Here is a 15,348-nt window from a genome sequence, read left to right on the forward strand (position 1 = left end):
GAATTTGGTGAACAATTTTAAAACATTGTTTTGGAATCTATCCATAATTTAGAGCTGAGATTGGCATATTTCCAACCAGGTTTTTTTCCCCTACCTCACATACAATGCTGGTAACACTAACAAAGCCAGACATTCCCCTTTGCATCTTTTTTGTTACCAATAAACTCATCCTGTTTGTATCTTTTGAATTCTAAATCTGATTAGACTATCCTTATGCCTCCATCCAGTAACATGTGGAGCAAAAAGAAAAAAAAAAGAAGTTTGGTTTCTTTTTCTGAGGGAAAAATTAATGGTAGTAATAGAACTACAGGAATGTTGCTTGCATCTAGTGATACTTTTCCTAAGGATTAGGCATAAACTGTAATAAAGCTATCCATCTAATTTGTTATATCAGCAAATTAGATAGATGTCTTGGAGCTTACATGGCTACTTAAAGCTTAATTTAAGTTTGGGCTGATTATACTCAACTCAACATACTCCTGTTGCTTTCTTAATTGAAAGCACATGGAGTTACTGGATAGTGTTTTTTTTTAAATCAGATACAGTAAATGGGAAATACTGTTTGCCAAAATAGGAGTGATCTAAACCTAACTTATTCCACATATTTTCTTAAGAAGATCCCAGCCTCTACTTTGTCCTGAAAGTGATGCAAACATGTTTACCTTTCTCCACAGACTTTAGAAACAAGTTCTAAGGAAAGTCCTGAGGAAATCCCAGTGTGGTGAGTGGAAAAGGAATTGGACTAGGAGCAAGGACATCCAAATTTAGGTTGACCCAGCTGTTGAATCTCATTGGGTGACTTTGGGCTACTCATTTTCTCAGCCCAGTCTATGCCACTTTAACCTCCTGGGGGAAAGTTATAAAAAAACCACTTCTACCTCCACAACACACAAACTGAGATGACACACTTGACTTTCATGATCATTTCCCCCAGTTCTTGTGTTAGAAGTGGCCATCCTTTTCTGCTTCTCCAGTTTCTAAGAAATCTATGTCATCTTGATCCTAGCTGACCTAAATTTAAATATGGCCAACCAAGCTTGCAAATCCATTTTATAAGGATTATCTTTAGTTGAATTGGGCCTGCTGGACTTCACTTAATGAGATATAATAGACTTCTATGTTCCTTTCTTTTCCCATTCTCTTTTCCTTCTCTATCATGTCTTTTTACACTTGTTTTTCATCAAGCTACTCTGAGAGGCTTTCAGGTGAACAACCACTTCTGCCCAGATTTCCAACAAGATACTTCCAGTCCTCCAGAGAGTTTGATGGGCTTGCAAAGGTTTGCAGGGGGAAATAGACTCTAGACTATTGTGAGAACTTTTGCTGTTTCTCTCAGTTGTTTCTCTGTATAAGTTTGACAAATCAAATCAAATAGAACAAATAAAAGAATATTTTATTACTTTTTACTTATAAGGTAGAAATTAAAACTGGAAGTTAAATATTTTATTTTAAATAGGACAAGTTTGATCTCATTTCATTCCAAAATAACATTCAGATTCTAGTGTATGTATGAATATAGAACTTTTATAAGATACTTATAAAGCAACTTTTCTAGGCAGCTTTCAAATATAGCACTATCTTTATTAACTATTCTCTAAACTTGATTTACTTGCTATACTTACTTTCTACAATTTAAATTGCTTTTTTCAATCTTATATTCCACCACCAATGCCAATCTGTCTTGCTATCTTTGAATTCTCACTTATTACTAACCGTTTTGATGATGCCAACTGCTAAAAAATAAAGCATGAAATGAAGAATTGATGTCTGCCATTTCACCATTATATTTGATTATTATCAAAAGAGAAATAAGAGTCAATAGGGTGTCTCAAATGCAATTTTCTGATCAGAGTAGACAGCTAGTGAAAAAATTACTAAGGGAAGTTAATTAGATGCATGGGATGTAGTAAAAGTCAGAAAAAACAAATGGTAATTTGTTTTGCCTAAGGAATATACTCCATGTTTCTCTTTCAAGTTGCAGGACACAATAATAGGAGAGATTGTAATGTAAAAAATGAAAAATTAATTTAAAAGATCTTTGCAAACATATAACCCCTTGCCCCCACCCCCAAATTCCTCAAAGTGTATTTAAAACAGCTAATAAAAACTGTTCCAGCTCTCAAACCTACAGTCTGATGCCAATTCTGGCAGCAAACTAGGCCACCAAATCTCAATAGCACAATGATAGGGGCTGCAGATCCATATACTACCTGAACTCTTGTGTCTGTAATCTTTAACTGGGCGAAACTGTGCATCATAGGGCAACAATTTTTGAAGGAAGGAAGGAAGGAAGGAAGGAAGGAAGGAAGGAAGGAAGGAAGGAAGGAAGGAAGGAAGGAAGGAAGGAAGGAAGGAAGGAAGGAAGGAAGGAAGGAAGATTTCTGGCACTTCCTGCCGGCTTCCCACAAGCAAAGTCAATGGGGAAACTGGCAGCAAGTCACAAGTTGCTCCCACTCCCACTGCTTTTTTACCTACCCATGGTCATTCTGTTTCAGTAAGGAAATATGGGTTGTCTAGTATTTTATAAGAACATCATAGGACCCACAGGTGTCTTATGGATCCTGGATTTCCACCTCTGCATCTTAAAGGTGCCTTCTCAATCCTATACATACTTTAGAAACAAATTCTACTGTAGTCAGTGGGATTAACTTTTAAATAAAAATGATTGAAAGCAGAGGTACATGTAAGATTTAAATTGTTTAAAGAGAACTAACATAACAGTAGAATTCCTTCTTTGTGTAGCATCATTTAAAAGACAAAGGTCAGAAAGGTATATGCATAGTGGAGTGATAGCTATACTATATCCAAGAGCATCTTCAACATTTGGCTTGTGTCTTTAGCAATACAAGAGTCTGCACTGAAGATTTCAAATCAACTTCTAGCTGCACAAGCAGTTCTCCCACACACAAACACCTCACTCTGTTGGATAGTGGCCAAAAACTTGAAGGCTTTAAAGCAAAGATCAGCAATGTTAAACAACAGCAAAGTCAGAAAATGGCTTTTAAATGGCATGATTAACACCTGAGCTTCAAGGCCTAGGTGGCTTTGTGGCTGATACCATAATATCACTTGATTCCAGAGGTATCTCAGCAACCTCCATCATTTTTTTAATTATTCAATAGAAGGATGTTCTTCTAGACTTCCTGGAGTCTATGGCAATTTTCAAACGTTCCAAACATATGAGGGCATTTAAAGCTTTTTCTGCTGGCATGACTTGAGATAGCTGACTGCTACAGCACATATTTTTGGTTTCCATACTTGTAGAGCAGATTTTCTCTCTTCAAAGATACCTGACTTAAAGGCCAGACTAAGACTGGCACATAAAGGGCGGGGGAGGGAGCTTTCCCTTTGTGATGGTATCTCCAGGAATATATTCCAGCATGAAGACCATGCTTCGTTAGCATGTGTTCTTTGTTCAACCGCTCCTTGTTTACAATTATTTTTCCTATGGTTAAAATGATAGACCTACAATTTGTGCTAGAAATCAGAGCATGACTCTAAAGAGAAAAGTAAGAAGGCAATTTAAAAAAAACCCTTCATCATCAGTTCTATTCAGGGGTGTCCACGGGGGAGGACAATTACATTAAAATGGCAGCTGTGACTGGGTAAACAAAGTCTAGCCCCTTTTTAACATGCATGATACAGACATAAAAAGATCAGAAGCTTTGATTGTCCAATTACACCTGCCATTTTGATGTTGTTCACACAGAGAGAGACACACAGACAGCTCTGGTTCTATTGGAAATGTTGCAATGACAGCAAAGAAAAGGCTTATCAGTATCTGTGAAAATACTGATTTTCACAGGCTAGGCTAGGTACTGTGAAACCAATAACACTATTCAGGCTAGGAGCGCATTATGTAAATGTAGAAGTTACATTTCTAACTTCTGAAAAGGCTAGGCTAGGTATCTGTGAAACCAATAACATCGTTCAGATTTAGGAGTGCATTATGTAAATGTAGAAGTTATTGCTGATTTGTAAAGCCTTTGTGGAGATCCCTTGAAAGTTTGGCCATGTATCTAATCTTTAGATTTATCTTCAACCTTCTTTTTCTTTCCTCATTAATTCATTCTTCTGCCACTAAAGCTTAAGTAGTTGAAGACGATAAGAACTTTGGTTCATTCCTTTAGAGTCTAGATTCACATAACCTATTTTACAGAACATGCTGAGATTGTAAGTGAAGGTAATAATCAGTTGGCAGATGTTTTGGCTGAATTTTTTGAAAGAAGGAACCTTCCTCAAAGTAAGAGTTGTCAAGTGATATATATCATTTCTCAGATTTTTACTGGAGGAAAAAAAATGGCACAAAAGGTAGGCGAAGGACTGTGGCTCTGGGCAGAGCACGTGCATAGAAAAGGTATCATGTTCAATCCCTCGGGCCTTCAGGTATGGCTGTAAAGAATTCCAGTTCAGTCCTGGAGAGCCACAAATAGTAAGAATGCTCCTGAGCTATGCAGACAAATAATCCACCTAATTATAACTCCGTTACCAGCACCCAATAATGCTGCTCACCACATAACATTTTAAAACCTGTAGATAGTTCCATTCCTCCTTTTTCATCTCCTTTAGAATAAATTAGTATTTCTATACTATTTCCATTGTAAGTTATGACCTCATCTTTGATAGCTGCTCATTGCATTGTTCTTTGTTGTATTTGCTTTCAACTGTTTTATGCCTCAGATTTCAATTCAAGTGCTGAAGGAAATACAATGTGCTCCCAGCACAGGACATGATAGGATTACTAAGTCAGCTCACCTAAGTCCTGCAATGAAGAGGCACATCAAATAAAAAGCCACCTTGATATGTCCTTGGTTACAGGAGTCTTCTAACGCAGCCTGGGTCGTAATTTATCACAATGACTCATAATGTGGCGTTATATGTAATATGATGTAATGCTGATGCAAAATTCCATTCATTGAATTTCAAGGTCACAAAAGAGAGAACAAGCAAGAGAAAGAATACAATTTCTTTCTAGTCATAACAAAATGTTGTTCCTTGAAAAGGCTTTGACTCTTTCTTACACCCCCTCTTCTTCTGTAAAACTCCTCCTTGAAAATGCACTTCTGTTTTCTCTAGTATATCCAATAAATAACACACTTCTTCTGCTATTCTCACAGGACCTTGATAAAAAGGAAGTTGACTTTGATAAACACCAAGGCTTGAGCATTTCTTAACCACAAAGTGATTTTCCAGCAGCCACCTTGTGGCAGAGATCTGCACTGGAGCTGATTCAGCTCACAACATGCTGCTTTATTGCCACAGTAACTAATGTGCCAGTGGCCAAAATACGGTAACATGCAGAACTGTCTGAAGATTTCCTTCTGAGGGCTAGAAAAATGTTCAAAATAACAACTGTTATGTTGATAAATACTTCCTTTTTAACACTTTAAATACATTATACAGCATAAGTACAAAGGCAGCAGGGACGTAGGGAGTGTGTAGTGAATTGCACAAAAATGTACCTAAAGAAAAATGATTGGTGTGTCCTGTGGTCCAAATTCAAGCTCCACAGCTTATGGGGTGCCCAGGTGACAAGCAAGAGAAAACAAGTGATGGGAACATCAATAAAACCCCACCTTGATGTCAATATCAGAGCTAGCAGGGCCAAGCTAGTCAATAGCAGCTCATCGTGCTCAGAACAGTATCTTTTCTTACTTTTAACATGCTTTATTATCAGGGGGCAACAAAGCAGCCAGGAACATGGCTGAATATGTCCATTTTAATTTTTTAACTTTAAAAAAATGTTATCCTTTTCTACAAAAAGATGGGACTTATTCCAAGGTAAGTATTTTTACCAAATTCTATTGTATTTTTAAAATTACAATATCACTGTAGTGATACATGAATTTAGAATTCCATATGCTCAGATTATCTATTTATCAATACCGACAATGAGTTGTGTGTAAACTATAAGAGCGGTACCAGATGCAGGATTGTAATGTTAATTGTGATGTTGTTAATTGGAACGTTAATTACTTTTGATAATGTTAACTGAGTTTGGATAATGATCATAGATCTTTAAAAGGGCCCTGTCCATACTACTTTATGTCCAGGATCAACATTTGCTGGCTAAACCACTGGACATGTGTTTAATTCAATGGGTTTCTGGCTTATGTAACTAGTTAATTCTGTGGAGGCTCAGATTATTGAAGCCAAGAGTGCCACTGTGTAGCATCCTCCAATGAAGCTGAATGTTGGAAGATTCACAATCAACAAGATAATGCACTTACAGTAGTTCCTATACTGCAAAAATCAGTAGCTTGAATACATGTGAATAACTGGGAAAGAAGAAGAAGATATTGCCTTTATGTCCTTCTTGAGGTTTTTCAATCACAGCTAGTGGGCACCGGACTAGGATAAAGAACAAGAACATTCTTGAGCTGATCTGGTAGGGTTCTTCTTAGGTTCTTTTATTATACATGTAGTAGTAGTAGTAGACAGCATACTGGACTCAGAAAATGTCGTTTCTGTTGATATTGCTCTTATTGTAATAAGAATGTAGCAAGGAAAGGACTCCATAATGATATTCCCTGAGAAACCACGGACCATGAAAGACAGAATATTCCGCACACATTCCCTTCCACCACCTTATATGCAAATAACCACATGAACCTCACATCAAAAGAAGGTTCATAATGAGGATTTCATCAAAAATATCCAAAGGAGATTTATACAATTGAAATGAGATGGGGGGGGGATGAGAGAGAGAGAGAGAAAGAGAGAGAGAGAAGACATTTTCACAACAGCACTAATTAAAAAGCAAACTGAAGAAGGCCAGCCTAATGACTTGGGCATCATGTCATATGATGACCTTCATATAATAATTGCTTGGTCCTTCTCCTCTCATCAAATGCTTTCTTCTCCTTACTGTCTTAACTAGTTCTTTCCCAATGGTTTGTCATTATCCCCAAATGAATAAACTATGCATTATACTGAAATGGAAATCATTAATTAACAACCACCACTGATGGTTAATGTAATTATATTAAAACTGCACTAATGGCATTTTATTGTGAATTATTCTAATAAGCAATTCCCCAAATATCAGTTATAGCTATTGTATGATTTAATAACAGCAAAAAAGAACTCTTTTGCATGTGAACATATTCCATTTCAAATACTCTGCAAAAGAGTCAAATGGTATAGCAAATATATCTGATTTTTATTCTAAAGATTTTATTATACATGAAGTAAATTCTACATTTAAAATGCCATTTCACCAATGTTTACATTTTGTGAGCATTTATTTAGATAGCAGAAATAAGCATCAAAGTTAATCTTATCTTCATCGCTGAGCTTGTCTAGATTTCTTTAATAATATTAACCAATCTTGTGCTGGGTCATAGAAGCAAGAAATTGCCAACAACCCCAAACTCAATGCAATCATTCCACATTGGGCAAGTATCGACACACAGACAATGTTCCCCAGTAATACCTTCTACAAAGTGAAAGTTGCCATGTTCAGATTATTAGTGTTAAGTGCAACCTGAGTATCTACCAGCCAGTTTGGGGATTACATTTTGCATATTTGAATGGCAGCATGAATGTTTTTTTTATAAAAATGGGTTGGCCATGCAACACTGTGAGCAGAACTTTGAGCATTCTTTATCAATGATCTGCTCCCACCTTAGAAGCCATTAGAATTTTTCTACCAACAATCCGGGAATCAAATGCTCTATGGAAACTTGCACTAATACACCATAGAATATATCTGTTCACATGACATTCAACAAATGTTTAATGTGTCAGGATTCATTATACACATTAGGACTATGCAATGCTTTGGATTCAATTCCAAATGCATGCTTCAGAGTATGAACGTATCTGTCAGCGACTCATTGAAGTTGCTGCTCAACCCTGGAAACAGATTAAAACAGCTATTTTTATATGGCACCAACAGGTGCTATAGTTCAAGTCCTGTGTGTTCCAAAGCACCTTCTCAAAATCAGATCTGGAGCACTGCACAACTCTAATACACATATTATGATAATAAGATTGCTCCTATTCGTTATGATCCCTAACGTTCAACATTCATGTGAATCACTGTGGTGTAAGGGCTCATTCAGGTCAACTAAGAGAAGCTACCACCTCAGTCACTAGGCAATGCATTTTACTGTTGAACTGCTCTTACTGTTAAGCAATTTTCTCTATTATTCAACCAAAATCTGCCTTCCTGTCTCTTTTTCCATGTGACATAGTGAAATGTGAAATACAGTATGCTATCATATCTTCACTTAGTCTACTCTCAATCTCTTCTCATAGACATGAACAGGAGGTTTAGCTATGGCACAATATTTTATTTCCTTCTAATAATGTATATACCCCGTGCCTGCATAACAGTTCTTCATTATACATATATACAATTCCCCAGCTCACAGAAAAGCACACAGAACACATTGTATGTGCAGTTCTCACATAGACAACTGTGTCACTCTAAACAATGTCTGCAAGGGAAGCAAGGTGGCAAAATTGCACTGTGACATTGTGATGCAAATTCCTTACATATTTACTGGCTATGTTATACAAAAGTATATAAAGGCAGAGCTTGCATTTTGGTATCACAATGCACATTTTGTCATTTTGGTGGCCTTGTGGTTAAGAATGGATGCTAATGGCTGCTGTTACATAGACATAAGGGGAGCAGTGTCCCATTAATATTTAAGTACCAATCAGCTCTGTTCAATGTAAAAAGAACTATTACATTGTCTTTGAAGGGAAAATTTTGTTATGTTTGTTGCAGTAAAAATAACAAGAAAAACATCCTATGGAATTCTAAGGCCAAACATTTTGTAACATTAGCTTTTATGGATCACATTCCACTTTATCAGAAGTGCAGGTATACAATATATATGAATTTAGGGGGGAAAATGCATATGGGAAGGTCAGTGGGAAATAATGTCTAAAAAATATAAAATTTGCTAATTGCATTTCATTTAAATGCAAATAAACAGAAGTAAGAGCCTTCTCTAATGTCCAGTTTCCCACCAGAATGCCAGTGGGAAATTGATACAGCACTTTGCTCAATTTCTCAGCAACTGACATTGAGAAACATGTTTCTTGAAGTAACATATAGGTATCATGACTAGCTGTCATTGATAGCCTCATTGCCCATGAAAATAACTACTGTACCCATTCACAACAATGGCTATTGATGGTAAAAGAAATACCTTCATAGTATTAGGTGAACAGTCTTTTTCCTGGTTTATGTGCTTTGGCTTTAATTTTTGTCCTTGGAAGTTGTGTCTGAAGCTCCTAATTCCTTGTTACACTTTAGAGGTATGACAGGCCATCTCCATTCAGTTTGATATCCTTCCCAGATAAGGGCAGAAAAACATCATAGAAATAATACCAAATGGTGAAACGATGCAAAGACCTAAATAAAGGTCTTTCAGCTTCCTAGGAAGTCCCCAAGGTGCTATATTCAGAATTCGTTAAACAGGAATAACTATCCTCAGGATCACTGTTTACTAAAACCGAAATCTTGTGTGTGGCAGTATAGGTCAGGTGGATGCTCCAAAGGCTATACTTGAAAAAAGAAGGCACCTACGTCCATGTAACAAGTCACGTGACAGAAATCAAAGGCTTCTGGAGAACCATTCTGACCAAACATCAAATTATCCCAGGGATTCTTAGTTTGTGAGGATAAACTGATATTTTTGAACCATAACAAACCATTTTTTCAGCTCCATCTTGGCAACTTTACATCGTTACTTACCTAGAATGAGGAAAGTTGCCATTCAGGTCCCATTTACTATCTATATTCACAGCTGTGTCCTAGACTGTTGATGTAATGCCCAGTGGCAGAGCTTCCTCACCTCCCCCCACTCCCTAGGAAGGCAAGCAATAATGGGACAGAGCAGTATCATATTATTAAGGAATTCTTCATGGCTTCCTAAGCTAAATGAAGCCAATGTCAACCTATACACCTATAATGTAAACACCGGCATTGTTATCCATCATATCTTTTCCCTGCATTGACTTGTTCCAAACAGAATTATTATTTAAAAAGCAAGAGCTTTGGTACAAAGTATCTTCTTTATGAATAACAAGTAGGTAACATGTGAGCCAGAAGAAAAAAAAATCTGATCATCGAGCTACAGCATGATTAATATTAAAATATTATTTTATTATGAATATGCTTTCCTTGTTGTCACTTCCTGCTTTATTAGTATGATGCGTCAACCTGGTGCAAATAATTGCCTGAAAGTCAGTCCCATGATATGTAAATTTGCATCCTTATTAAATGGGAAGTGACATTACCTGTGTAACATATGCACATACAGCTTAGCAAAGGTGCCTACCTTTCGCCCGGCCTCATTGTTGTGCAAATTCATGAGAGTCCTTGCATTTTGCTTAATCTCCCTTGCATCCACAAACACTTTGGAGAATCCTATTCCATATCGGATGTCTGCAGAGCAGCCTCCCCATTTCCATCCTTCGTCTTTGTGGTACTGTCCTTGCTTTTCCTTGTCACAACCACAATTGCTCAGGTTCCCCTGGGTGCAGGCAGCAGTGATGGCATGGGCTACTCCAGCAGCAATGATGGCATAGGTGAATGCTGCTTCTCTACTACCTGAAATTAGGATACATGTCTGAGAAAAAGATATAACATTTGGAAGAAGAACAGCAACAGCAGTATCAATAAAAACATAGTGTGCAAGTCCATGCAGTGAAAAGGCTGCAAGGTTATTATTAGACATGCTGTAAATATGCAAGCATAAGCATTTTTTGTCATTTCCAAGTACTCCTCTTTTGTTGATGCTCAGCCACTCCCCAAAGAATCATGCTGTAGTAGAGGCAGATATTTTTAGCATTTCCCAAAAATGTCAAATTAGTAAATACTTAATAACGTAGGCAAGTTTGCTTTTTCAGCTTGCAACCTGTCATTCAATGGGCTTTTCAAATATGCAGCCAGAGAACTTTATATTAGGCAAATGCTTCACCACATGACTTAATATTATACTGTGTGTTTTCATCATAATAGCTTAAGACTCAGCATAATAATAGGAATATCATCCCACAGAAATCCAGAAGGGATGACACACACAAATGTTATGACACTTGCTAGTTACTTGCTGTGAATGGCACAAAGTTCTTCCAGTTCATGTGCAAACACAGCAGTTGGAAAATGACATCTTCAAAGTACATGACATACATATTGTATTCATGGTCAAAGCGCTTTTTCTGAATAGTTGTTGAACTATGCAAGTGCTAGTATCTATAATATAATGTCATAAAACAATTTGTAGTGTTTTATAATTAGCTGATACAATACAATATACAATAAGATCACTGAGGAATATGAAGTACAAAGAACTATGGCATATAGAGATCCACAAAACAATGATTTTGAACTGTATTAAACCCCAGATGGGTTTTAGAATTTAGGGAGTTGTGATGTAGATTGAATCACAGCTCTTACTATAAATTGGACAATCTATGCTACAGAATAGATGAGAGAGTCTGAAGTAACATGTAAACTAACTGGTGTTTGGAGACAGAATAATCTCCACAAAATTATTCTGGCTTTTCTATTTTGTTGTCCCATTTGCTAGGAACTGCCTCCCAGAACACTGTGATATCACCGCTTAACTTCCTTCAATAACTTCTTTGATGACCACCTTTGCTGCAAACTCCATAGATGGATGACCTGTTGTTTCTCAGTGTTTTTAGACCACCAGCTGCCATCAGCAAGAAGGCCAATTGTCAGGGATGATTGCCTGTCCCTGCCCATTTAAGATTTGGATCCTTATGTATGCAGGGAAACTCATATATAGAAAAAAAATTACTTTCCAGTTGCATGGACTCTTAAAAAATGTATGTGTATGTGCGTGAATTTGTTTTAAATAAAGGGGTAGTTGGGAGAACTTTCCTTCCGTGATCAGAGATCCAGATCTGGATCAGCCTGTCATGGGCTGATCACATTGTTTGGATTTGGCACCACCCACAAGCCCAAGGCAGGAGGGAAGGTGTGGCTATTGTTATTTGGGAAGTCCTATAAGCAGCCAGAGGCACAGATGGGGGAGGATAGGACAAAAGAGCAGTTACTGAGCTACTGTGAAGAGTTTGCAGTGCAACTGGACAATAACTTTGTTCAGATTCATTCAGATATCTGCACATTCAATAGAGGTGATAGAGGCCTCATCTTGTGAAGTTATCTGGATGGAATCTGAGCCTGTTTGTCTTGAGGAAGTGAACAGGATTCTTTGTGACATTGGCTCTGCTACCTGGGGATCAGATCCCTGGCCTTCCTGATTGATGAAAGCCTCAAGAGATGTTACAGAAGCTGGATCAGGGCAGTGATGAATGCATCTTTGAGAGTCGAGGGTGGTACTTCTGGCCTTTAAAAAAGTGGTGCACCCAATCCTCAAGAAATCATAGCTGAGCCAGTCTCCAAACTTCTCTTTGAGGGGAATATTGTAGAGAAGACAATATCTTTGCAAATGTGGAGGCTCTGAGATGAAATGAATTATCTGGATCCTTTTCAGTCTGGTCTCAGAATACAGCACCGAAATTGTTCGGATAATACTTCTAGTGCAGGAACTGCACCACTTCCAGTGGGCTTCTGGGTGCAATTCAAGGTGCTTTCAATCTCTACATGACTCAAGACCTGGATATCTTGGAGACTGCCTGCCCTCAGTGGTATCTGTCCATCCAACAAGATTTGGAATGGAGAACTCCCTTCAGGTCCCCACTCTAAAAGACTATTACCATCAGGGGCAGGGAAAGCAGGACATTCCCACAGCTACCCTCCTTTTGTAGAACACTATTCCCTCCCATCCCCAGGATAAGGTCTGTGCAAACCCTGTTGGCCTTTAAGAAAACCACCTGGCTTTTCCAGGAACTTTGGGATCTGATTTAAGAGTTGGGATTCCCCACCCCCACCCCCAATAAGTGATGGTTAATTATTTTTGTATGATTATTGGTGTAATATAATTCAATTAGGTATCGTTTGGTTGTGCTATATTGGGCATATGTTTAAACCTGATTACTGGTTTAGAGTACACACTGCAAGTTGGTCTGTGACTGAAGGGGCACATAAGAGGAAGGGAGGGAGGAAGACAGACAGACAGACAATGTTTCCTAACATTCAAGGACCCACACATAATGAAAATAATTGTCAAAAGCTACTTGGAGGGAAGTGTCAATATTTGAAATTAAAACTATTTTTAAAACTCTCACTTTGGCTATGAATTTATAGTATTTGCCTCTTTTGCTATGTACAATAACCACTTTTTGAATGGTTCTGTTTATAAGAAAAACCAGAAAACACACAAATTGCTGCAGAATGATATTTTGTCTACTCAAAACTAAACCCCACAGAGTTCATCTGGTCTTCTGTAGGGGCTGGGCATTCTGGTTCTTTCAATTCCCACACCTCTGGAAGGTATCAAGTTGGGGGAGGCAACTTCACGTTCTTTATTCTCAGCAGAATTGCTTTCCATGGGTGAGCTATATATTAATGATGGCCTCTAAGAGATTTTGTTACTGAAAATATTTATTTCCTTATGATTTGCCACAAATAACTGGTAGTATAATGGATTAAAGCTTGACATCAATAAAATCTCTTAAGAGAAACCTTTGTGGCTGCCTAGCTGCAATATATATATATATATATATATATATATATATTCCTTTTTTATGTTTAGTTTTTATTGCATGTGTAGAGAGAAGAATGTTGTGCTTTTAGACTTCTTAAATTCCTAAGAAATGTAAAACTATCCAAGGACTATCTCTGACATAAGCATAATTTAAGTATGATTTAGATTAGACTAAGAGAACAAACTGTATATGTATGCTTTTTTTATTGGCATATTTCATCTCAGGAGGATGTTTCACAGACTTTGCAGATGATTTAGGAAAAGGTGAACATCTTACCATTTACATGGGTTTTGAACTTAACTCATTCATAGCATCAAAGATAAATAACAACATTGTGCTATTTATACAGTCTGGTGAAATTATTGGAGAATTAAAACTCAGAAGGACACTGAAATATATCCTTTAAAAATAAAACTAGGAATCCTTACTTTTTCCTGTCTATCCATATGGTTTGGAGAAGGTCTATCTATGTAGGTGTTATGAGTCAACACAGCTTGATGGCACTTCATAAAAATTGGGAATCCTCACACCAACATCCTGCACCTCATCCTTGAAAGGCCAGATGTGACCAGTTCTCTTCCCTACTCAGTATTTATCCTCTTTTCCATCTATTTTCTAAGATTATTTCCTCAATAATACCAGATAGATAGATAGATAGATAGATAGATAGATAGATAGATAGATAGATAGAAGATAGATGATAGATAGATGTATAACTCTAAACCCTTGATATAAAATATATTCCTTTTCTAATCCTTCTCACTTCAAGTTCCCCATGTCTCCCCAGTGTCACTGCCTCTTTTCTAGGTTCCTACTCCTCTGGCCCTAATTTGCCTCCCCTTTCCTACTCAGTGATCAAAAGAAGTTCAGCCAGTGCTGGCCAGAAACCTTATGCATGTTCCATCCCTCTGCAACAATGACTGTAATTCTAAGTGGTTTGTCACACCACAACCAAATTCCCTATAGTATTACTATATAGATAGATAGATTGGCAAGGATAGGGATAGGCAGATAGATAAATTCTTGAAGATCTGCAGTTGATCAGCAAAACAGCTCCCCTCCTGTCTTAATTATAAAGCTGAGAAAAAGACTTGAGTAACCAATAATGGGTGTTTGTGTGGAAGATCTGAGAGCATCGTGCAGTGTGGGTACTGAAAACAAATTCCTAAGTTCAGTAAACAGTCTTCCCATAGCATAGATGCCATGAAATGTGTATGAATTAACCCAGATTTCTTCAGCATCTTTTTTTATAGCTTGCATTTTGCTATGCTATTGAACTGAGGAATTAAGCAGCTTGAGGTACTATGATAAAATTCCCAGTGCTTGTGCAAAATTGAGTATGTTGTTATCACTCACAGTCTGTTTTAAGATATCATGTGATACAACTATTAACTATAGCTTGGCATTGGTGTATTTGTTCAGTCCTCAGATGAATATATAGTAGTCAACTTAGCTAGGTAGACAGATAGATAGACAAGTAAATAGACAAATTTCAAGGGAAAGAATAAATTCACTCATTTTCCCCAAAACCTTTTTATATTTCTTGCAGTCTGACTGTAGTCCCATCCAATGGATAAGGGCTATTTTCTTAAGTAATTTATCACAATGTTTCTGCTATTTTAAAAAAGTACATTTGATTCCAGGATACATTCAAGTACCTTAGAAGGTAGCTTCATTGAACACAATAGAATTCACCTCTGAGCATATAGGCATGGGTTAAGAATCAAATCTTCTACCCAATATCTG

At 37.2% G+C, this 15,348-nt stretch overlaps 1 protein-coding gene and 1 long non-coding RNA gene across 2 annotated transcripts in view; one reads left to right on the forward strand and one right to left on the reverse strand.

Moving 5' to 3' along the window:
* The window catches only part of LOC148216713 (uncharacterized), a 55,291-nt gene extending 42,160 nt beyond the window's left edge, over positions 1-13,131 (forward strand). Inside the window, exon 5 of the long non-coding RNA XR_015794879.1 lies at positions 11,556-13,131. This is a non-coding gene — a long non-coding RNA (uncharacterized LOC148216713). The remainder of the gene's footprint in view (positions 1-11,555) is intronic.
* Positions 1-15,348, reverse strand: part of WNT7A (Wnt family member 7A) — a 45,401-nt gene that overhangs the window by 10,235 nt on the left and 19,818 nt on the right. The window contains exon 3 of the mRNA XM_007421803.3: positions 10,302-10,573. Coding sequence (XP_007421865.1) covers positions 10,302-10,573 — 272 coding nt within the window. The remainder of the gene's footprint in view (positions 1-10,301; positions 10,574-15,348) is intronic.

The sequence above is a fragment of the Python bivittatus genome, unplaced genomic scaffold (assembly GCF_059951505.1).
Source record: "Python bivittatus isolate LINGU-HERP-01145 unplaced genomic scaffold, Pbiv_v1 ctg000080_np1212, whole genome shotgun sequence".
Lineage (NCBI taxonomy): Eukaryota > Metazoa > Chordata > Lepidosauria > Squamata > Pythonidae > Python > Python bivittatus.